At 45.6% G+C, this 23,779-nt stretch overlaps 4 protein-coding genes and 1 non-coding gene across 6 annotated transcripts; 1 reads left to right on the forward strand and 4 right to left on the reverse strand.

Moving 5' to 3' along the window:
* The first annotated feature begins 1,974 nt into the window (after positions 1 to 1,974).
* Positions 1,975 to 8,570, forward strand: LOC109752881 (uncharacterized). Of its 2 annotated transcripts, none has more exons than XM_020311795.4 (6): positions 1,975 to 2,438; positions 2,641 to 2,773; positions 3,637 to 3,781; positions 4,183 to 4,219; positions 6,484 to 6,757; positions 7,181 to 8,570. In XM_020311795.4, exons 1-6 carry the CDS (start codon positions 2,256 to 2,258, stop codon positions 7,204 to 7,206), a joined length of 798 nt encoding a protein of 265 aa, XP_020167384.1. In that variant the 5' UTR covers positions 1,975 to 2,255; the 3' UTR covers positions 7,207 to 8,570. The 2 variants fall into 2 exon arrangements, with proteins under 2 accessions (XP_020167384.1, XP_020167383.1); XM_020311794.4 differs by having other exon boundaries at positions 7,201 to 8,570.
* Positions 8,571 to 9,771: 1,201 nt separating this feature from the next.
* Positions 9,772 to 12,257, reverse strand: LOC109752934 (DNA repair RAD52-like protein 1, mitochondrial). Its single transcript, XM_020311857.4, has 4 exons — positions 11,446 to 12,257; positions 10,683 to 10,720; positions 10,493 to 10,587; positions 9,772 to 10,129 (listed from the first exon to the last, which is right to left on the reverse strand). The coding sequence occupies exons 1-4, from the start codon at positions 11,733 to 11,735 to the stop codon at positions 9,986 to 9,988; spliced, it is 567 nt and encodes a 188-aa protein (XP_020167446.1). The 5' UTR covers positions 11,736 to 12,257; the 3' UTR covers positions 9,772 to 9,985.
* LOC120962268 (U2 spliceosomal RNA) lies at positions 12,063 to 12,257 on the reverse strand. Its single transcript, XR_005753108.1, has one exon. It is a non-coding gene; the product is annotated as a U2 spliceosomal RNA (small nuclear RNA).
* A 598-nt stretch (positions 12,258 to 12,855) lies between these two features.
* On the reverse strand, positions 12,856 to 18,219 carry LOC109752933 (uncharacterized). The gene is made up of 7 exons (XM_020311856.4): positions 18,034 to 18,219; positions 15,924 to 16,013; positions 15,733 to 15,846; positions 15,132 to 15,410; positions 14,914 to 15,027; positions 13,282 to 13,354; positions 12,856 to 13,176 (listed from the first exon to the last, which is right to left on the reverse strand). Exons 2-7 carry the CDS (start codon positions 15,984 to 15,986, stop codon positions 13,139 to 13,141), a joined length of 681 nt encoding a protein of 226 aa, XP_020167445.1. The 5' UTR covers positions 15,987 to 16,013; positions 18,034 to 18,219; the 3' UTR covers positions 12,856 to 13,138.
* LOC141042479 (pentatricopeptide repeat-containing protein At5g61370, mitochondrial) lies at positions 16,355 to 18,026 on the reverse strand. Its single transcript, XM_073510915.1, has one exon. It carries the CDS (start codon positions 17,943 to 17,945, stop codon positions 16,470 to 16,472), a length of 1,476 nt encoding a protein of 491 aa, XP_073367016.1. The 5' UTR covers positions 17,946 to 18,026; the 3' UTR covers positions 16,355 to 16,469.
* Positions 18,220 to 23,779: the final 5,560 nt, after the last annotated feature.

The following is a 23,779-nucleotide window of genomic DNA, read 5'->3' on the forward strand; positions in this document are numbered from 1 at the left end:
CATTGATAACAACATAACACACACAAGTACGTAGTATACTTCCCTGATTTAGGCTGGGAGGACAAAATGATTAATTTTTCTCCTCCACTGCTTTGGCGTTCTTAAATCAAAAGGACCATGATTGCCTTCCCGGAAAGAAATATTTGCCACCAAATGCAGTCCCCAAATAAGGTGTGCACTTTGTACCGAATTGTAAGCTGAGCGGCCACGAGTCACTCCCAAGTCTACACTCTCCGTCGGCTAAAAGCCAGGCCATATATATATATATATACATACATCGCCGCCAGAGCCAGACTGATATTCATATTCATATCGTCTGCCAACCTTCTCAAAGCAGACAAGGACTTTCCACCTTTCCTCATTGATTTCCGTAATATTCCCAATCAGCCACTTTATCATACGTATATACATTCTCTTCTCCAACTGAGCGGAGAATCTCTCTGTCTAGACACAGTAATTGGTCATTTCTGATCAATGCAGGAGTTGCACGTCAAATGATTCAATAATTCAACTCCTACTACTGTAACCAACCACAAGCAACAAACCGTCATATTTCCTTGTATTCTCCCATAATTCGTCTAATCGTCTGCGAAAAGGAAGGCGCAACTATTAGTCGGCAGCGATCAAGATATTGCATGGACAGGTACATATATGTATACACACGGGCGTCGGAGATTGTATCGTTGCTGTCTGAGATATTGACACAAGTGATGGATGGACAGCGCTGTTGTTATCAGGGGTGGCTTCAAGGCCAAGCGAGATAAATAGTCAGTAGGAGCTAGACACTAGAGAATAGAGATTGATAGGCCGCGCAAAAGCTTTGGCACAGCGTCCTTGTCCCCGGCCACTCCAACTGGTCTGGGCAGCCCCAGCCGTCCATCTCCAGATCAGATCTGATGGCACATCATGCGTTCCCCCTCGGGCTGCCAGCCAGTGCACATCATCAAATATCCCCCCGTGCTTTTGCATGCGCTTTATGTGCACAATGAGAAGAGAAAAACAAACAAATTAAAGGCTCCACCACAGCTCGCTAGCTGCTCTTGCTCTCGGAGTGGCTAGGACTACGAGCTCTGGCGATAATTCCCAATCATTTGTTCTAGTACTGATTTTCATTCGCGGATGGATGGTACACGTCGATTAAACAGTAACTGAAAACAACCTAACTTTGGACGATTGGTGGACCAATGCTATGTGTGTAGTGGATTAGGATATTGGCGGGTCGGAGAGACGAGCCAAGGGCGACAACAAAAAGAACTACTAGTAACACGGAAGCAAAGCATTACTTATAAACATTAATAAAGGAGTACTCATAAATGATACTTCCTCTGTCTCAAAATAAGTGTCTTAAACTTAGTGCAATTTTTGTACTAAAGTTAATATAAAGTTGAGACACTTATTTTGAAGCGGAGGGAGTACGTGCATAGCATAGCATAGCAAATAACAAACCTGGAGCCGCAGACATGTCGTTGTCGCAGTGGTGAACCTATGCAAACCTCTTGTGTTGTGTCACAGAACAGAACGGAATTTCACATCGGCCAACCCCACCCACCCCGCGCCCTCTTCTGTTGGACGCGAGCAAGAACCCTGCTAAGTTTGCTCCCCTCACGTTGGTGTCACCGGCCGATCACCCATGATTATCCTCCATCTAGATAGCCATGACGACGCACGTAGCTAGTCCAACCAAATACTCCCAAAAAGAAGAGAATCGGATAAGTTCGCAAAGACCAGCACCTCCAGGTACCGATCGGGCGGGCGAGGCCCCCAAATTCCCGTCAGAATCCCGCGCCCGAGCCGCTCCGTTCCGTTTCTGCCACTCCGTGGACAGGGACAGCCTAACGACACCCTGTAACAGCTGTTCACTCCGGCGGGGGCGTTCCGGTCATTCCGCCGTCGGCTGGCTGGCTGGCGGGCGGGGGTGGGTGTGTCTCCCGGCGCGCAGTATTATTATACTGGGAGGGAGGGGCAGCATGGCTTGGACCAAAAGGACAAGGATGGATGGATGGTGCATTATAGCCAGCGCCAGTATATATTTGCCCCTCCTCCCCTGTACACCCCCTTCCCCTCTCTCTCCCCCACCCCACCCCTTTCTCCCTCTAACCTTTAGCTTTTCCTCGCTCCTTCTCTCCACCTCTCTCCGTTCCTCTAACAAGAGCCGCTAGTGTCCTAGCCCAATTCAGATCCTTAGCTGCAGCTGGTTTAGTTGCCTCCCCTCTGGTGCTGAGGTAGAAGAAGAAGAAGGAGGTAGCAGCATCGCCATGAGCCCGCCGAGTGTGATGGGGCAGTTCGGGGACACGACCTACACCAAGGTGTTCGTGGGCGGGCTGGCGTGGGAGACCCAGAAGGAGACCATGAGGAAGTACTTCGAGCAGTTCGGGGAGATCCTCGAGGCCGTCGTCATCACCGACAAGAACACGGGCAGATCCAAGGGCTATGGATTTGTAAGCTTCTTCTCTACTTTTACTATGCACACACACTCTCTTGCTGGTTTTCCCTACCCTTTCAGTTTCAGTGCAGTTTAGCTTGGAAGCAGAATTAAGCTTCTAGCTAGTGCAAGTGTTATTTTTGCCACACTGCACATACTTTTTCTGTTTGCCTGGGCTGCAATATGAACGGACGCACTGTGAATTGGTGGTTTTGTAGGTTACCTTCCGGGACCCGGATGCGGCGATGAGGTCCTGCGTCGACCCCGCGCCGGTGATCGACGGGAGGAGGGCCAACTGCAACCTGGCTTCCCTTGGGGTGCAGAGATCCAGGCCTCCAACCCCACAGCACGGTTAGACATTTCCCATTCTCTCTACCAGCCAGCTACATACACAAAGTCACATTAGAGAAGAGTTAATAGCTAGGTATCCTAATTGAAAGCCTTTCTTTGATGACACCCTCTCTTTAATTAGTTGAACGCAGTTCAACTATCACTAGCTAAAAGCTTTTGAAAAAGAGAAGTAATCGTCATCATTATAGATGCACTGCTAACTCTTTCCATTTCTCTGTGAGCTCTAGCTAGTATATAGTTTCATGATAACCAGCTTAGCTGTTATGATTTTATGCGCAAAAGCACCTTCGTGCAATTAGTATAAAGGAGCTCAATTAGGTCCATAAGGATCTTATTTTGGCATTTAGTAGAGAATAAGTGGCTTAAAATGGCTACCTTTAGCTCGGTGCAACCTGATTTTCCCAAGCACAACAACATCGCTGCCATTTGCTTTGCAGCTGCAAAACTAAATAGTGGCCTTGACAGGATATCCTCTGAGCATTTGCTTGCTGCAGAAAGTAGATAAAGGCGAAACAACATTAGAGGCGCAAAGTTGTTAGTTATCCTCGGAACAAGTGCCTTGTTTCGGATAATGCATGTGCAACGGTAATTAGAAAACCCTAGGGTTAAATAATAAAATCCGACCGAGATGAATGCCAGATTCGAGAATCTTTTACTTCTATTATGTCGTCTTGCAATTCTGAAGACCGAGCCATGGCATGACCGTGAATATATATTCATCTTCATCAGAGGTGCATAGGAACAAGTGCATGCATCCCTTTTACAGCAGTGTGTCTTTTTGCTGATGATGTTAGCGAGTAATGTGGGTGATTAAAAAAAGTTAGGGCTACTAACCTTTGTTTTGCTGATGATTTTTACCACAGGGGGCGCTAGGAGCTTTCGAGTGATGAAGTCCTTTGGGCAGCAGCAGGCTGCGGGGATCCAAGGTGCGCTGGGCGCAGCTTTTCCTTCGCAGGCCACCTTCCCTCATTATGCCATCCCACAAGGCCTCCCTTACCATGTCTATGGGTAAGTTTCTCTCTCTCTCATCTCTCTCTCATGTGGCGAGGAACCTATGGAAAGTGTCTATGGACCAGCTGTGACGGAGGGTTAATCACATGCATGACATGTGCATTGTGACATCCCATCTTTGTTCAATGGCGACTGGAGTGTAACTTTTTAGCTTGCATGCAACACATCTCTCTCACACATATACTCGCTCATAAAAGTGGCAGAGCGTGCTCTAGTGCCACTGCACGTCTGCACATGATCTCTCAGTCTCACACTCTTGCTCCTCACTCTCTCTCTCTCTCTCACACACACACACACAGCTAAGCTAGCTGGTTTTATCAAGTACAGTACATAATTTAATGCATCATGATTAATTTGTAAAAACATAACTAATGCTTCTTTCTCCTTCACTGCTGCAGGTACTCTCCTTATTCACCAGACTACGGTTATCCCGCAGTAAGTTCAGTCTTTGCATACGCAATAAGTTATATTAAATCAAAGTTTTATCATTAATTTCAATGAGGTTGATTTGTGAAGACGAGAAAAAGAAAAGATAAAGCACATGGCTTTATTATTTAGTTTGCATTTCATAATACCAGTATATGTAACTGTTTCCTACTCGTAGAATGCATTCATCATACTCCCTCCGTTCGGAAATACTTATCATTGAAATGGATATATCTAGATGTATTTTAGTTCTACATACATCCATTTTGATGACAAGTAATTCCGAACGGAGGGAGTACATTTTATCATAAGAACCATGATACTACTATATGTGATAAAAGGATGCATGAAAAATAGCACTACATAAATGCTATTTGGCTAAAAGTGAGCATCATGTATTCATGTTACATAAGATATGCTTCTGGATCATAAAATGCAATGATGTGCAATAACCAAAGAAAGAAAGAAAAATGCTGACCATTTTGCCTCTGCAACTGCTAACTTTCAAGCCAACCTGGAGGATTGGTGTTCGCACTCTTTGTCTGTGCTGCAAATAAGCCCTGCACAGGTTTAACTGAAAACAGAATGCTTGCTTTGTTTCTATATTAATGGAAACCACAAAATTAACAGTAAGCTATCACCAGCAATGGCTTGAACATGCATAATAAATTCTAGTAACCCTCTACCACTAGATAAATATCTCAATTACCTGGAGATAAAATAACAGTGATGTCATATCCACAGTCATGTCTCAGCTTTCCTATTGGAAAATCTCAACCCTCCTTGTGATTTGGATGTTACTGAACCATTACAACTGTCACATCCTCAACATAAATGATGCATGGCCTACTCGTTTTGTTCTGTTGCTGATCCTGATTTCTCTTTCTTCCTTTGGTGAAAATGAGAAGTATAGATTTCCTTTGACCCAGGAGCACAGTAAAATGAAAAGCATAGGCTAGTACAAGTGTACAGCCAGCACAGTGCTACTGAAGTAGTAATTTTTAGTTGCAAAAACTCTTGTGACAGAGAGTACTTCTTAGCACAAACAAACAAAGATGAGGCAACTGCTCTTAAAAGATCTCCATCTTATGCCTAGCTGCCCTTCATATTGTTTGACAGTAATACACCCAGATAGCCTCTTAACCACCCTTCCAAAGCCATTCCCTTTCTTCAAACAGATATAGTTGCCATGCTAAGTATAATTTCTACACAAGGATAGATGGTTGTTTTTCTATTTTCCCGCCAAAAATGGCTGCATATGATCAAAGGTGCAGTGCTAAAGGTACATATAGTGCTTTGTGGTCCTATCAACTTCCATCTTACCTTGTACAGCCGCACATGGCATGGGCCCTGGCTGTCTAGACCGAACCTGCTAAACACTTGATCCATCTTTCCATCAACAGCGCGCCCTGTTAACCCAATAAACTTATGGCGGCACATGCCTGTGTCCCCATCCCCCGAGTCTATCCAAACCGCAACCTCTTACCTCTGTTTGGCTGCATATAAAGGACCCAAATTACCAGCTGGGACTCTGAATCTTGTGAATCTTGGACCGGCCTGTAGGCCAGAGCACACAGGTTTACAGTTAGTGCCTGCGACACTCAGCTATGGCTCTGGCCCAGTTGGATCCAGCGCAGATGGCACATGCAGAGGCAGGCAGCCAGCAAGCAGGCCCTCTGTTCTACAGGCCAGTGTTTTTTGTTAGTTTGGAGTCAAATAAGAAGATTTATAAATCTAGGAATATCAATAGGTGTGAGGTAGACAAAGATCTGGGGTATATCACTACAGCAATAGAACTAGAGGGAGATGGTACTGATTTTAATATAGCAGGATAGTATATATACTGGCATAGTGTAACAGAGCATGGTTTATGAACAACTATTGAGATTGCAGGAATAAGATTCCTTGGTAATTATCACAGGTCACAGCACTATTGGCCTACCTAGACAGATATACTGAGAATGCTTAAAGTTGGGAAAATAGACCACAAATCTTTTTTTCTAATCAACAGATGCTATACTAATGTTATGTGTCAAATGCGACAGTATCAGAAACACCAACACAAAGCACTATCTGGTGAAACTTTGGGCAGTAAGCAAGCAAATTGACAGAAATGTAGCAGCATGAATACTTAAATTAACATCTATTTGTAAGCTAAACAGATGCAAACTGCATACAAACATAACTCAAGAGTAACTTAACCTGTACATAACAGATATCCTAAGAGACATCATGGCATAATACTTATGTATGTTTCTCCTTCTGTTCATCAGAACTACTACAACATCTATGGAGGAAACCAGTACCCGTTTTACGGAGGAGCAGGAACTGGCATGGTGACTGGAACCAGTCCCTTCTATCCATATTTCCAGTTTGGCCAGTCCGGAAGCACTACACCCAACTATGCAACTGGACAGGGCTACAACATGCAATTCCCACAGATGTTCCCCTTCTCAACTGTGGCTTCTACAGCTGCTGCTGTAACTGGCTTTGCACAGCAATACGGAGGGCCATTGTCACTTGCAGCGAGTCCTCAAGCCCAAGCAGGTACTACTAGCATCTTGTATACAACTAGTACTTTACTACTTTCTAAATGTTTGGCTTTCATTATTCAACCCCCTACCATGGCTAGCTAAATAAAGCTAAGTAGAACTATATAGAGTTAATGGCATATATCTATTGATAAAGAAAATGCTACCCAAAATATTACTACTCCCTCCGATCCAAAATAGGTGTCGCAGTTTTGAACTGGGGTTAGTTCAATACTGCGACATTTATTATGAATCGGAGGTAGTAGCTTATATTGCAATATAATATATCTCACTCTGCTCTAGCGAATTACTAAGAACAAATTAGCTTTTGGTATGGATTTCAGCAATATAATCCATTTGCAAAGATAGCCTATTATATTCTCAGCAATTAGTAGATTTTCTTTCTTTCTGCTCAGTTCTGGTACTAATATCTTGACAGTGTGTATCCCCATTAAACAGGCATGACTATGGCTCTCACAGCACCAACCTTGCCAAGTCCAACTCAGGCTGCTCATCCTTACCGGCTCGTCCCCTCGCACTTTGCTGTGTCTGCTGCTCCAGAGCAATCCTTGGCCTAACCATGGTCTCCATCCTCATCGTCACCGTCTCTTTTTTATTTCCTATGTGTTAGTCCATGCATCCATCTCTAACACCAAAGGGTGTCACCAATGTCGATCCCATGTGGATCACGTAAGTGCCCCTCTCTCCATATCCCACATGGTTATGTGATGAATGGAGACCAGCTTGAGCCCCAGGATGGGCTCAAAGCTTGATGCCCCAAGGAAGGGGATGTACTAACAGTCGGGCGCAAAACAGCCGTTTAACCAGTCCAAGGAAGGACTTCATCCAAGAGAGTTAATTTGAGCCCTAGCAAGAGATGGCTACGGGAAAAAGCGACCCTAACAATCAAGCATGACCCTAGGGAGGGTTCGTGCTGATACAATCCAAATTGGACAAAACTGACATGTAGACAACCAATTGAGCTAGCATGCCACTCCAAAACTTCATCAGTGGAATTCATACTGTATTTAGCTTAGGCCAAGTGCTTCTGGATGAAGCATGAGGCATTTAGCAGATCCTAATATTCTATTCACGGGTGTTATCTAGAGCAAATAAAATTTGACATCTGACCAGTCTATAACTTCATTTCCACGCATACTCACACCCCCCTCCCATCACCACCAGCAACTTCACAACAACATCCTGTGATAACTTCTTGTGTAACCAACCACTCTAACTTTTCTATGCACTGAGTAGATGCACCAACTAACAGTTCTTTATCCTTCAGTTTATAGCTTTGCATCTAGGTGGCTCAGGCTCTAAGGAGAGCCTGTGCCCCTCATCAGAGACAGGTTCAGGAGTGCTAATGTTAGTTTTTGGCACTTGGCACTACCTCCTGCCATTTGTAACACAGTGATGGGACTCCAAAGAAGGCTTTGGAGATACCAAAGCACTGCTGTGCAACTCAATAACCCCAATGGACCCAGGCATATTTTTATTGTCTTGGGTCACCCACTCATCTAGATGTTCATCTTCCCCAATGTCATTACCATGGTTAGGTCCAGGACCCACTCTCTTTCTCTCTCTGGGCAGAGAGGCTTTGATGCTTTTTAATGTAATATTATCGGTCACGATGGTTGTAATAATAAAGTAGTACTATGCCACTTCTAGGGCAGGAACTCTTTACTGTTTTATCAGTCGGATCTAGCTAAATATTCTGTCAACCTATAATCAGTACCTTCTCTATCGACATGGTAGCTCGCCATATAATGCAATGTAAAATCTACCTGTTCTGTTGCACATTTCTTATTCAATGATCTTTTATCTAATTTTGTCACAGTATACTTAGTAAATGAAAGAAGTAATGTGAAATGTGTGTTAACAACATTCTCCCTTCACTTTATATGATGCATCAGATGCAGACTTGACGGTTGAGAGTTTCAAAGCAAATTTCGTACCTGTCCAGTAGTAGTTTAGATGTATGAATTCCAGACATTGGGTGGGCTAATCGTTTGGTAATAAATCAGTTCCTTTCGAAGAAAATCAATCCAGGCGCCTTCTCTGCTATAGAGATCGTACCAACGTTCCCACAAGAGTAAGGACTTTACAGGAAGCCATGCTGAATAGACAATATGTTCAGAGTACTACGAGTCTACGATATAAAGAAAACATATCCATTGACAGCTACCAAGTACCAATGTAGACCATTCATGTGCCCAATTCAGTTTGAAGATGGCAATAACCAGTTTATAATAACTACAGTACATGCCAAATTCTACAGTTCTATGACAATGACGCAAAACAGCTTATAATAACTACTCCATCTGTTCCTAAATATAAGTCTTTGTAGAGATTCCACTATAGACCACATACGGATGCATATAGATGCATTTTAGAGTGTGATTCACTCATTTTGCTTCATATGTAGTCCATAGTGAAACCTCTACAAAGACTTATACTCCCTCCGTTCCTAAATATTTGTCTTTCTAGAGATTTCAATAAATGACTACATACGAAGCAAAATGAGTGAATCTACACTCTAAAATATGTCTAAATACATCCGTATGTTGTAACCATTTGAAATGTCTAGAAAGACAAATATTTGGGAACGGAGGGAGTATTTAGGAACTTAGGGAGTACATTCTTAGCAACCTGTAGGGTGCTAGTTAAGACATTCTGAAGTTATATGTTAAGATGACAAGTTTAGACTATTCACTAGTCAGACAGCATGGCCCAGAATGGCTTCATGTTATATCATGAAACAAATTGTTTTTTTTTTAAGGAAACAAGTCACCAGTCCTTAATATAAGGTCAACGAAAATATAAGCTTTGACCTGACAACAAATAGAACATATGGCCATAGGACAATGTGGGATCAAATAGTTATTTAGCAACTAAAGGAGCAACGAACAACATGCATAATGTATCCCCTCAATAAGCAACCTGCTAGCACGTATAAGAACATCCAGATAAAGAATATTATCAGAAAACGTAGAATCAAGCTTCCCTGAAAATTGGTGGAGAAAGAAATTTAGAAGATGAAACATGCCGGTTCACTCATAAGCATACCATTCAGAGCAGCAACCACCTTAGTAGCTTACATTAGTCACCTAAACGATAACCTAGAATACTTAGTTTTATATGCTGGCACATTCATATCATGTTCAGCACAAAAGGGTAGCCTACTGAACGACAAGTGTCTGCGCACTAAGAGACATGAAGCAGAAGTCCAGACCACAAACATCTATGACATATCTTCATGATAGAGATGAAGCCCAAGACCAAGGCGGGCACAAGCTCGGCGAAAAGCCATTCCTTCAGCCTTCTGAACAGGATCTCCAAAGCCTTTATCCTCAACAGAAGCAGTTCCAGTAGCCTCTCTGTAGATCTGAAAATAAGCACATCCAGCAAAAATACATTAGATGTAGCCCTTACTTGAGAAAAACCACGTACATCTACAGCAGTTTATCACCAGAATCTGTCACCAGCTGGAATGTAGAATACTTAAACTATCAGTTTATGTAATGCAAAAACAGAGATGAGTTGTATCAACAATGGAACATTGAGTGATAGCTAGGCCGCTCTACATCACTCCACATACAAATCATATGATCCATCTACACATTTTCAGCATGCATAGTCCATGATCAAAGAACTGATTATACACTCCAATACTGAGTACACAAGATCAGCGTACACCCAAACCAAGATCCAACTGAACCAATTATGACTCCCAGGCAAAGAAGGGTACCTCTGCATCAGTTCCATAGAGAGTCACACGATAGACAACAGATACAGATTTCCCATCAGATGAGTAGACAATGTTGCGAACCTCCCCAGACCATTCTGCAAAGGGTTACAAAATGGTAGAAGGAAAATAGGGAATGCATTTTAAGTCCTCCTAAAAAGGACATATAGATATAGTCTGTCGAGAAATTTACCTGGAGCGTGTGCATTCAGAATTTTGTTAGCAAGGTGCCTGTAGAAGGCATAAAAGGTGAGGTCACAAGTACACAAGATTAAAAATACATATACAGCATGTATGTTCATGATCATGTGAATTGAAGCAATTTCAGCAAACAATAAACAGAAAAATGACGGATTAAATTAGTCTTCCAAGGGTTCTAAGGTTCTCAGGAGGGCAAACAAACACCAAAACAATGCAACGTTCAGTTTATTTATCTGATAGGAAATGCTCTCCAGTTATATTAATACAGTTATCAGTCTATAAACTGAAAGGCAGTGTTATGCATAACAGTTCCCTTGAATTTCTGCTGCAAGAGAACCCATTTGGGTGACAACAATAGCCAGTGCGCATTAATATAGACCCAAAATCAATTCAGTAAACCAATTGATCACAAGTGTTTCTGATGGACTTCGTCGAAACTAGGCTTTCGTCGGCATCCAAATTGATTTTACCGCTATTGAAAAATCACCAACTGCAACACTGGGAAAATAACTACAGATGTAAGCAACGCTTTGAGTTGACCTTAGATGCAATTCCATATCTTAACACAAAACTGCGGAGTAAAGGACAGTGCTCAACATAACCTAATGATTATGCATAAATTTGCATATACCACTACCACCAAATCATCATTCTAGAAGCAAGCAGGAATCCCCAAATTAACCAGAGACCTAAATCGCACCGCACACTAAAAGCTAGAGTCCGGTGAACGATCACTGGTGACGGAGGGGGCTCACCATGGGATGTACTTGAGGGCAAAGCCATTGTCCTCGAGGCGGGTCTTCAGGAGGGACTCGGGAACCCTCTTCCCGAGCTCCTTGAGGATACCGGCGAGCGGCTTGCTGATGCCCTCGGTGGGGATGGGGGCGGCCTCCCCGCCGCTGGTGAAGTCGTCGTCCTCCTCCGACAGGGGCTCCGGCTCCGGTGCCCGCTGCGGCGCGCGGGCCTTCGCGGCGAAGGGACGCGCCAGGAGCGGGGACGCTGCGCGGCGGCCGATGATGAGGCGGGCTAGGGCACCGGGAGCCATTGTGGGGAGGCGGAGGGGAAGAGGGGTTTGGTTGGGTTTTGGGAATGGGGAAAGAGGGGTCCCAGATATATCGGAACTTGGAAATTCCCCACCAAGTTTTGTCTACTATGGGGCCAGAATATGATTTTTGATGCCAAATCTTGGTGAGATTTACAAATACAAATAGTTTTTGAACGAATTTGGCCCAGGTATTTGTGCAACAAATTAAATTAAACCGACTGAAACTGTAATGCCAAACTTCAATCCCATGATATCCTAATGCTGCTTAATCACCACTAGATAAAAGTTTGTGTGTAATTTTCAAAGAAGATAAATTGGATTGATTTGGTGGGGTGCGCCAGCCCAGGCTGTAGTGCAACGCCTGGGCGACACCCGAGGGTCCCAGTGGCAAGCCACTGTGGTGGGCCCTCCCCATAAAAAATAAATTTAATATCGTTGTGAACACATGGCCCACATATCAGATATTAAACTGATAAGAACAGATACTACACTTGATCTTAGCCAAAAGGCCGAGAAAGGTATGAGTTGGAACGGTGGCCACCCCAGCTCTTTATAGCCTCGCGGCGCTGCGCTTCCTCCTCGCTAGGCGATGTGGTACTAAACGAGTCGCGTAGAACCAGCCGAGAGGCGAGGATGGTGAACTGGCTCCGCGTGACCTCACATGGGCCTCCGGGTTAGGCCAATACCCTGCTGAATTGGGCCTTTCTGGACACCAGTAGTTGCGGCCACCTCTTCTAGTCTAGAGTTTCGTAAAAAAAAAACCTCTTCTAGTCCATCTAGAAAGAAAAAACAGTAGTTGCGGGCCCCGGTGGCAGTCAGGTTGGAGTAACTTTATAGGCTTTTATAACAATTCAGAGTATGCCTAAAAAAATTCAAGTGATGATTTCCTGTGTCTCAAAAAAATTGATGATTTCCTGTCCCTCAAAAAAAGTGATGATTTCCTCGCAGAAAAATAGAACAGTTGAAGTGGTGCGGAAATTTTTCTCTGACGCAGAAAATTCGTGGGAAAATCACTATGATTCAATCTGCTGCTCGGCGCAAAGTGATTTGGCAGTATAAGACTGGTGCGACAGAGTTTATGTTTCGTTCAAACTTCTGCCAATGCGGAGAACACACATGGTTGTAATTTCAATAAATTACATCAATTCACATTTCACCAGATGCACCGCAACAAAGTAAATGTATCAGTTCACTAAGATACACAACGATCATCCAAAACTCACAAGTTAAAAGAGTTGGGAGATATATGATTCCTAACGGAAGTACAACAAGCAGTGTTACAAATGATTCACTTGACATCCATTTCAATTCTGCAAGAGCCAATTCCGCTGAACCGCTATAACACACACAATGGATGGTGATGCAAGTTCAATTCGTAGCATTCAGCAACTGCGGGTCAAGTTTTACCCAACCATTGTTCGCTTTCTGCCCCGCTGCCTGACTGAAAAATCCATGCGAAGAACATAAACAAGCCAAGGGATTAGGTTAACACAAGACAGCAAATGGACATCATACTTTGCAGAAGGGCCATGACCATGTATCATACCTTGAGCTAGCTTGTTCGTAGTGGCACACCACTGCCTTGATGCTTTTCGGTACGCAGCGAGGATCTTCTCCATCTAATTCAAAGCAAAAATGGGTGACTGTTATCCACAAAACTGGAACAGTAATAATGGCAGTCCATGTCAGTCCATGTCGAGCACCGAAAGTCCCATGGCATCAGACTAACTGCTAATATATTCTGATTTGTCAAAACCCATGTTATTTTGGAATACCATTCTTCTAAGGCAGGGTGTGAAAACCAGCTAGGAAGTCACACACAGACACACCACATAAATATCTCCCGAGGATAAATGAAGTAGATGCACTAACAATCGCAGAATAACAATTATGACAAATTAATTTAACCTTACTGTCAAGTCAGCCTACCACCTGCGCATAGCAAAGAACCGTGTTAAGACTGGACAGCCGGAATCTTCCTCGACAGTCGCCAACCACAAGGAGTGGCTTGCCCTTTGGGACACGGGGACTCCGAATAAAACAAAAATTCATACTTGGCGACTAATGCGCAATGGGCTCACTGTTGGAGCCGAGCTACTTCATGTCCAGAGGAAACGCCATACTGGAAGTTCATGCGCTCCGAAGTCCTCATTCGGCACTGTTCTGGAAGTTCGTGCTCGGAATTGGGAGCTCTGGTGGCGATCCCGCCGGTTTCGGCAGGCTCTCAGAGCATACTATCTAGATGGCTGCTATCGTGGTTTGCTGACGCTTCAGAAGAGGAAAGAGCCACAATGGTGCAGAATGTTTATGCAATCTAGCTAGCAAGGAATGATATGCGTGAAGGCAAGAAGATCGCAGATGCACATGCGATAGCAGGTTCGGTGATGGCCTATACGGAGGACTGGAAGTCGGTCCATGGAAACAAAGAGAGGAAAATGCATCAGGCGACGGCGGAAAGATGGCGACCACCTGAGATCGGGTGGACGAAAGCTGATGTGGATGGTGCAATGTCAAAAGCTGGGGACAAAGGGGCAGATGGCATGGTCTTCAGGAATCACAACGGCACATTCAGAGGGGGTGCCTGCCATGTCTTCCCTTCGGTTTCCAACCCCGAGTGAACTTCTCACATGCCGGCATGCTGTCAAGCTTGCAGTGGAGATGAACATTCTGAAACTTCATGCCGACATTGATTGCAAGGCTGTGGTATGTATGCTAAATGATCCTATGAAGAACTTGTCAGCCACTGGGCCAATCGTTCAGGAGGTGAAAGAGTTGCCGTGCACTCGAATGGAGTTCAAAGTTAGCTGGGTTCGGCGACCGGCTAATGGTACTGCTCATGCTTTAGCAAGAGAGGGAGTGAATAATGATTTGTGAAAGGTGTGGGCTCATGCTCCACCAGACTGTATTCTGGGTACTGTTTCTGGTGAGATCCCTGAACTCTTTGAATAAATAGCATGAATGGTGATTTCAAAAAGAAATCCAAAAGGTGGGCTGCACCATATACAATTATATATGGAGGGGCTACTTGTAAAAATGGCCCCCTATATACCTTTTGCTCCACAAAAAAGTAATTTATTGTTTTTGGACACATTTAGGATATCATTGATATGGTAAGAGTCATGACTTAGTAAACAAAGACACAAAATATTCTAGTACATGATTTACACAATTCGCTTACCACATCCCCACATGAAGAATGCATGGAAATTAAAGCTCTCTCAAGGACATAGAGGTCCACTGCCTTGTCCTCTGGAATAGTTGATGTAAAGCTCAGACCAAAATCAATAAGAACCTGCAAAATGAAAATATAACATGGTAAATTGATAGCCAGACTTTTAAGTTAACACCGTGATAGATGAATTAAAACAGGGGGAAAACAAAGAATATTGTGCGCACCAGTTGATTGGTGCTGTTCTTGATCATCATATTTGAAGTTGTCAAATCACCATGAACAAGACCTCCATCGTGTAGTTTGCCAACTGCATTCCCTATCTGTGTGGCAATATCATTAAGACGTTCTTCATTTATCCCATTTGACCCAAATCCAAGAAGAATATCTTTGACGCACAAGCCATCCACATACTCAAAGGTTAATGTATGTGGAAGAGGGTCCACAGCATACAGAACTGGTGTAGGAACACCAAGCCGTCTTGCTTTTGTCATGCATCTAGCTTCCTACAGATGGAAGGGAGACTGAGGTAAGCCGAGTTTTAATACTATCATTTGTACATGTTACAACCTAACACGTGACTACAGATCACTCTATGGTTCTATCTTCTTCATTCAATATGAAACTGGACAAGAGTTATAATTCTATCCTTAAAAGCATATGAAACCCTTTGCTGCTTGATAAACAAAATAAGAAAGAAATTTGGTACCAATACGGCAATACTATACATCTTTGAAAGAATGTTTGTACAATTAATCTTAACGTAAAGAAAACTGGAAAAGGGGTAGATTATCTCAAAAGAAAAGCACATAGGTTAAGGAGACTGACAGCATTTAAGCGTTTTAGAGTCAACTTTGAGTCCAGCACTGGGTGTCGATACTTCTTTGAAAAACGCTCTTTGATTACGCATTTTCGTCCAACAAATGTCGAAACAAATACCCTCTGCAAACAAGCAAACAAACTATTGAAAACAGGTAAGGGAGAAATAGAAACTATACAAGTCTGGAGTTTTGACTCACTCCTTCAGCCCCCTGCTTTAGTAGCACACCAAAATCTTGTTGTTGCTCCTCAGATATGTCCATAAAGTTCAATGTGCACTCAAAACAGAACTGTAACGGTGACAATAAAGAAAAAGGGGAAGGTCAGCAAACAGATAAAAACTAACCATAACAATATAATTTATGATAGAGAACTTCGAGATAAGGAGGAGAGTTGCTACACCATACTGCCAGAGTGCCAGTCATTTTTGCAAACTAGAGTACTATAATGGGCAGATGGCAATAAAATACTAAAATCAAAAGTAACAGCTTCACTGAATTATAGTAAGTTCACTTGACTTTATTAAAACAGTAGTCATGGAACGGACTCCACATAAAAATAGGGTAATTGCATGTAGGTTCCAGGAAAGGTTTGACAACTGATTACTTGAGTTTACTAAGTAACAACTAAAACAAGGGTCATCATCACATAGTTCCAAACCAAAGGGTTAGAAGCAAATATGCTCGGATAAGTTGACTTAGTCCCATAGTACCTAGACTCCCTGCTTTGTCCTGGGACAGAGTATCCTACTTATTTATTGCTCCAGCAGCAGTACCCTTCTTAGTTGGGATCAAGCTCTTACAGTTCTGAGAGGTCTGTCTTTGTGCAGGACGAACTGGTCTGAATACTTCTGTCTTCAAGGGATCCAACAGATCCGATGAGCACCCTAACACAATGCCATTCTTAGTAGCATCATCCCATAACTCCTTTGCAACCTCGAATCTACCACTCCTAGAAAGCTTTTCTATAAGCAGATCATATGTATGAGTGTCCACTAACCCACAACTCTTCATAATTTTGAACATGTCAAGAGCATGATCAACTTTCTCTGTTCCACAAAGGATGCCGATGAGGCCATGGAAAAACTTTGCTGTCGGAAGCACCCCACTTTCAAGCATATCTTCTACAAGCCTTTTCCCTCTGATAATTCTATCGGTCAAATAGAGGACCTTAACTACAAGATAGTAGCTAACCCAGTCAGGTGAGCACCCTTCTTCTCCTTCCCTCATCAAATAGAGGATTTTGTATGCCTCTTTCACTCTTCTTGCTCGTCCCAAACAAGAGAGTAAAATGTTGAAGCTGGAGGAATCAGGGGTAACACCATAGGACCTCATCTCAGTTAAGATATCCATGGCCTCAGAAACAAGCGCAGAAGGATTAAACTTGAGATTTCTGTGGCACACGCAGTTTAGAAAGTCGTTGAACGACGGCAATCCCAATGGGCAGCCTGAGGACTTGATATCATCAAGGACTCTCCGAGCTTCCTTAGCATTTCCATGGACACACCATCCATGGAGGAGGCTACGCTGAACGATGCTGACCATGGGCTCCGCTGAGAGCTCGCTCTTATGGTGCCACACAACACCCTGCGCCTCGCGAGCATAGCCCTTCATGCACAATGTCTGGACCATGGCAAGGCTGCTGCACCATATGCCTTCCCCTCCAGCACCCGGGCCTTGCTGAGGCAGCAATTTCTGCCTCTCCAAGCCTCTGAACAACCTAACAGCATCATCCTCCTTCCCTGCCTTGACAAGAGCCTCGACCACGGCGGTGAACGTCTCCGGGGCCATCCTCCGCCCATCCTTCTCCCCATCTCCAACGGCGATTTTTATCGCAGTGAGGTCACCCATCCGTGCAAGCACCGCAATCGCCCTGTCGTGCTCCTCATCCCCCAATCCGGCGGGGTCCTTGGAGCGGCACCACGACAGGAACCGCAGCAACCTCCTGCCCGAATCACTCCTCTCGCTACACGAGTCGATCACCCGCCTGACCAGGGCCGGCGATATGGCAAAGTTCAGGCGATCCAGCCTGCTTCCCACCTCGTCCAGGCTCCCGGAGCCGAAGCACACGACGTCGCGCACCGCCGCCTCGGACTCCCCGTCCTGCCACGCGCCGGAGCACATGGCGCGACGGATTCGGCAGCGTCCCAGCCTCGAGCTTGGCGCGAGGGAGCTCTGGCTCAGGCTAAGTGCCGTTACTGATCTCCTCATCACCATCGCCATCACGGCCCGGTGAATCCCCAACCCAATACGGTCACAACTTGGTCTGGAGCAGAGAGGAAGGGGGAGTGGTGGGTCGTGGAGAACTGACCTTTATGGGTTTACACGGCCTCCGCCGCCAATGACGCTGCTCCGCGGCGAGGCTGACGGAAGAGGAGGGCGGCGGCGGCGGCGGTGGGGTTCAGGGTTCGGAACAGAAGCACTGCTGGCCAACCAGGAGAACCTAGGCCTCAAAGGCCACACGGCCTTTGGGTGAGTAACTGGGCCGGTAAGCCGTAGCAAATCCTACCACGTGCAGAGAAAAAATAGAATTCACACAAGAGTTTCAAATAAACAAGAGTTCATAATTTCCTAAAAAAGTTCATGAGACTTAAAGAAAACTTCAGGTGAGTTTATATTAAACTAAAAAATAGTAGAAAAATCACCACATTTGTGCTAACGATTGCCATAAGAGCCATTGCACATATGATGTAAACATTGACCAGTTAGGCCTACTTGTTGGGCCACGCTGTGATTGTAGCCTTTACGTCACTAAACCTGTGACGCTCCCGATTCAATCGTACACTAATCATACACGCAAACGTGTACGATCAAGATCAGGCACTCACGGGAAGATATCACAACACAACTCTAAAAATAAAATAAGTCATACAAGCATCATAATACAAGCCGGGGGCCTCGAGGGCTCGAATACAAGTGCTCGATCATAGACGAGTCAGCGGAAGCAACAATATCTGAGTACAGACATAAGTTAAACAAGATTGCCTTAAGAAGGCTAGCACAAACTGGGATACTGATCGAAAGAGGCGCAGGCCTCCTGCCTGGGATCCTCCTAAACTACTCCTGGTCGTCGTCAGCAGCCTGCACGTAGTAGTAGGCACCTCCGGTGTAGTAGGAGTTGTCGTCGACGGTGGCGTCTGGCTCCTGGGCTCCAACATCTGGTTGCGACAACCAGGTAGGATGGAAAGGGGGGAAAAGAGGGAGAAAGCAACCGTGAGTACTCATCCAAAGTACTCGCAAGCAAGGATCTACACTACATATGCATGGGTATATGTGTAAAGGGCCATATCGGTGGACTGAATTGTAGAATGCCAGAATAAGAGGGGGATAGCTAGTCCTATCGAAGACTGCGCTTCTGGCAGCCTCCGTCTTGCAGCATGTAGAAGAGAGTAGATTGAAGTCCTCCAAGTAGCATCCGCATAGCATAATCCTACCCGGCGATCCCCTCCTCGTCGCCCTGTTAGAGGGCGATCACCAGGTTGTATCTGGCACTTGGAAGGGTGTGTTTTATTAAGTATCCGGTTCTAGTTGTCATAAGGTCAAGGTACAACTCCGGGTCGTCCTTTTACCGAGGGACATGGCTATTCGAATAGATAAACTTCCCTGCAGGGGTGCACCACATAACCCAACACGCTCGATCCCATTTGGCCGGACACACTTTCCTGGGTCATGCCCGGCCTCGGAAGATCAACACGTCGCAGCCCCACCTAGGCACAACAGAGAGGTCAGCACGCCGGTCTAAATCCTATGGCGCAGGGGTCTGGGCCCATCGCCCATTACACACCTGCACGTTGCGTACGCGGCCGGAAGCAGACCTAGCCCCCTTAATACAAGTGCGAGCTTACGGTCCAATGTGGCGCGCGCCACTCAGTCGCTGACGTCACGAAGGCTTCGGCTGATACCACGACGTCGAGTGCCCATAACTGTTCCCGCGTAGTTGGTTAGTGCGTATAGGCCAGTGGCCAGACTCAGATCAAATACCAAGATCTCGTTAAGCGTGTTAATTGAAGTATCCGCGAACGCTGACCAGGGCCAGGCCCACCTCTCTCCTAGGTGGTCTCAACCTGCCCTGTCGCTCCGCCACAAAGTAACAGTCGGGGGCCATCAGGAACCCAGGCCCACCTCTACCGGGATGGAGCCACCTGCCCCTTCAGCCCCCATCTCCGAACAGTATCATAAGTAATGTAACAGTATAAAGTATATAGCATATGCCCGAGATCACCTCCCGAAGTGATCACGGCCCAGTAGTATAGCATGGCAAACGGGCAAGAGTGTAGGGCCACTGATGGAACACTAGCATCCTATACTAAGTAGTAGGATAGCAGGTAAGGGTAACAACTGTAGCAACAATGACAGGCTATGCAGCAGAATAGGATTAACCGAAAGCAGTAACATGCTACACTACTCTAATGCAAGCAGTATAGAGAAGAATAGGCGATATCTGGTGATCAAGGGGGGGGGCTTGCTTGGAAGCTCAGCCGAGAAGGAGGGGTCGTCAACACCGTAGTCGTACTGGGTAGCAGCGGCGTCGGTCTTGGGGTCTACCGGAGAAGAAGAGGGGAAGAACAGTAAATACGGAGCAAACAAAGCATCACACAAAATATAACAAGGCAATACGCGGTGCCAGGGGTAATCTAACGCGGGGATAGGTGATACCAACGAAGGGGGAAAACATCTGGGAAAGTATCCCCGGTGTTTTGCGTTTTTGGACAGATGAACCGAGGGGGAAAGTTGCGTGTTCGCTATGCTAGGGATGTGTGGCAGACGAACGGGCTGCGTATCCGGATCCGCCTCGTCGTTCTGAGCAACTTTCATGTACAAAGTTTTTCCATCAGAGCTACGGTTTATTTTATATTGATTTTAAAAAGGATTTAATCAATTTTCGGAATTATCAGAATTTAATTAGAAAAGGCAATTATGATGTCAGCGTGACATCAGCATGATGTCAGCAGGACCAAAGGTTGACTTGGTCAACCCTGTAGGTGGGTCCCGTTCGTCATGGTCACAGGTTAATTAATTAAACCTGGTTAATTAATTTAACCAAAATAGTAGGTTAATTAAACAGCATTAATTAAGTTAATTAATTAATTAACTAATTATTTTAATTATTATTTTTTAGACGTTTTGGGCCGTGGGGCCCCATGGTCAGTGGCACAGGGCCAGTGGGCGTGCGATTACGGGCGAACGTGCAGTGGGGTTCGGGCGCTGGGCGTCGGATGCCGGAGCGCTCGATGCGCGCGGTCGGGGCGCTTGAGGCGATGGCGTGGTGGCACAAGGGCAAGCCAGAGCGGGGAGGGATGCGGGAGGCCGGGGCGAGGCTAGGGGTCGAGCGGAGCAGGGGGAAAAGGGGCGGCCGGCGCGCTGAGCGCGGCGCTACAGCGGCAGCGACCGCGGCCGCGGGCGAGGTCGCAGGGAGCGAGGCGTGCGGGCTGCGGGGCTGGCGGCGGCCGAGCGCGACCACGGCGGCTAGGACGCAGAGGAGGCATCGGCCACGAGCAGAGAAGGGCAGGGGCGCGGACGGCACGCACGGGGCTCAGGGGGGGCGTGGCCAGAGCGCGACGCGGACGGTGACGGGCGCGAGCGTGTGTGGAAGGCAGCAAAGAGGGGGGTGCGCTCACTTTCGTTGCAGGGGAACAGGGGGCGGCGAGGCTGGTTGTAGCCGTTGGGGAGGATGGACGGGGACGGCCGGCGCAAGGGAGGAGGCGGCGACGTAGAGGACGGCGGGGAGGCAGTCCAACGACGGGGGGGGCTCCGCGCGGCGACATCGGCCTCGGGGCGCCGCGGGTGTCGGGGGCGAGGCGGGGAGACGACGGCGATGAGGCCCGGCGTGTCGAGGCCGTGAGCCGCAGCGGCGGCGGGGCAGCGCCGGGAACGGGCGCCGGCATCGTGGGGGAGCGCGGGGCGCGGTCGTCGGGGTGGATCCCTGATCCAGATCGGGGGGAGTAGGAGGAGTGAGGGGGGGTCGTGGGAGGGGGCGAGTGGGGCGGTGAGGGGTTAGGGTTTCGGTCGGTCGGACCGGGGGGGTTAGTAGGCTAGGGCGCGGGGTGGGCCGGCCCATTCGGGTGGCTCAGGCCAGCTGGGCCACTTGGCCTAGCTGGGGGGCTTTCTATTTTTTTCTTTTCTATTTTGTATTTTCCTTTTCTTTGATTTTTTTTCTTCTGTTTTGGTTAATTGTTTGGGCACCAAATGAGTTTTGTAAAATATGACAGCTGGCCCACAAATCACAGCACAATATATCCTACCACGAAAAACTAGTTTGGGGTAAATATCATTTCATATTTATTTTGTATTAATAAAAAGGTTATTAAATAATGTTTTCAGCCACTGTTTGAGGTTGTTTAAGTCACTTATCAAATTTCAATAATGTCGCTTACAATTTTATCATAGCCTCTGACTTATCTACTATTTATTGAACATTTTAGTTTTAATATTTGAAAACTTTTATTGTTTGCTTGATTTTGAATTTGAATTTGAATCGGTTTCGAACTAACGCGAGATTAGCAACAATAACAGAGGTGGCGTGGCATCGTTAACATGGGATTACTGTAGTCTAATTATCCGGGCGTCACAATTCTCCTCCACTACAAGAAATCTCGTCCCGAGATTTAAGAGGTAGAGAAGGGGGGGAAGGTCTAGTTACGAAATTCTAACGGACCTTCTCGGTCTTGGTTGCTCTTCTCAAAGAGTTTGCTCCATGATGTTTATCCATCCATTCCTCTACTTCTGTGCGTCGGGACGAAGTTGTCATCCTTTCTTCGAGAACTCCATCATACTTATGTAAAATGACAAGGGGTAACTCGGAAGAACGAAACTCTGCATGGTTGCTTATCCGGTAGATAACATTAGGGAAGGTGGCGAAAAATAACTCTTGAATTGAAACTTAAGAAATTATCGAGAGCAAAGTAAGAATGTGCAAAGTAGAAGTTTCAAGCGCATAGGCAATCGTTCGTTGCCTGATACGAAATGTGAAAGGGGTTCAGAGCAATGGGAATATGTATTGCGTCTGATACCAGAATAGATCACTAGGCAGGTGGCCCGTGAACTACATACGAAGTCAAGCTCTAGGAATAACTTTAGCAACAGGGTGTACAAGAGAGTCAGGTTTCGATCCTGTGGAACTCTGGGTTATGGGCCCACCATGTGTTAAAAGTAGAAAGAGCGGTGACATCTTGCGTGATCATGCAAGCAAGGCATGTCAGAGGGTAGCCTGTCGATTATGTCGGCAACAACGTCGGTACCAAGGGCGAGGGACGAAGAGAACCATTTTCCTGCTCGTTGAACGAGGCGGACCAATAGGCAAAGTTCTCGTCCATCGGTGGCTACCAGAATGTCATCAAAAATAGTAACAAGGTCTTGCTGACAGAATTGTACACCGGGGTGTTTACATAAGCAGGAGAATATTACTGCTTAGATCATATAGATCACAAGCAACATTAAACCAACCAATGGAAAGGAAAATATGATTATCAGATTAAACAGAACAATGGAAAGGAAAATGTGTTTAAACACATATTTCAAGGGTATATCCTTCCCAAGGACAAGCAGAGCAAGATATCCACGACAGGAGATAATGTGGAAAACCCTTTAGGTAAAGGGAGAGAAATTTCATGACATTACCCATACAACGGTGTTTGGATAATTGAGCAAAAAACATTAGCATTGGGCTTCAAATGTTCTTGTTGAAAATCGGAGTACCATAGGCATGCTTCAAGATAGCATTGACATGGTCTTCAAGCAAAGGTCGGACTTTGCATACACAAGGGATCCATCAGGAACATTTTATAAGATAAGTCTTACGATTTCCTCATGGAAGAATCGCTAAGCTTGCTAAAAAGGAAACTATAACAATAGGTCCTCCGGCCAGGTGTGCTAGGCATGACATCACCTTACCGGGTCATATAAATACCAATGTTATAACTCTTGAAAATATGTTCCAACCATCATATCTGACCGAGATTCAGATCTGATTGGAGTCAGGATATCTCAGACTCAGGATGCCTGAGAAGAAAAGGTGCAACACAAATTGACGAAATGGCATGGTAAGATTCTCGGGGAAT

Source organism: Aegilops tauschii, chromosome 3 (assembly GCF_002575655.3).
Source record: "Aegilops tauschii subsp. strangulata cultivar AL8/78 chromosome 3, Aet v6.0, whole genome shotgun sequence".
In the NCBI taxonomy this organism is placed as follows: Eukaryota; Viridiplantae; Streptophyta; class Magnoliopsida; order Poales; family Poaceae; genus Aegilops; species Aegilops tauschii.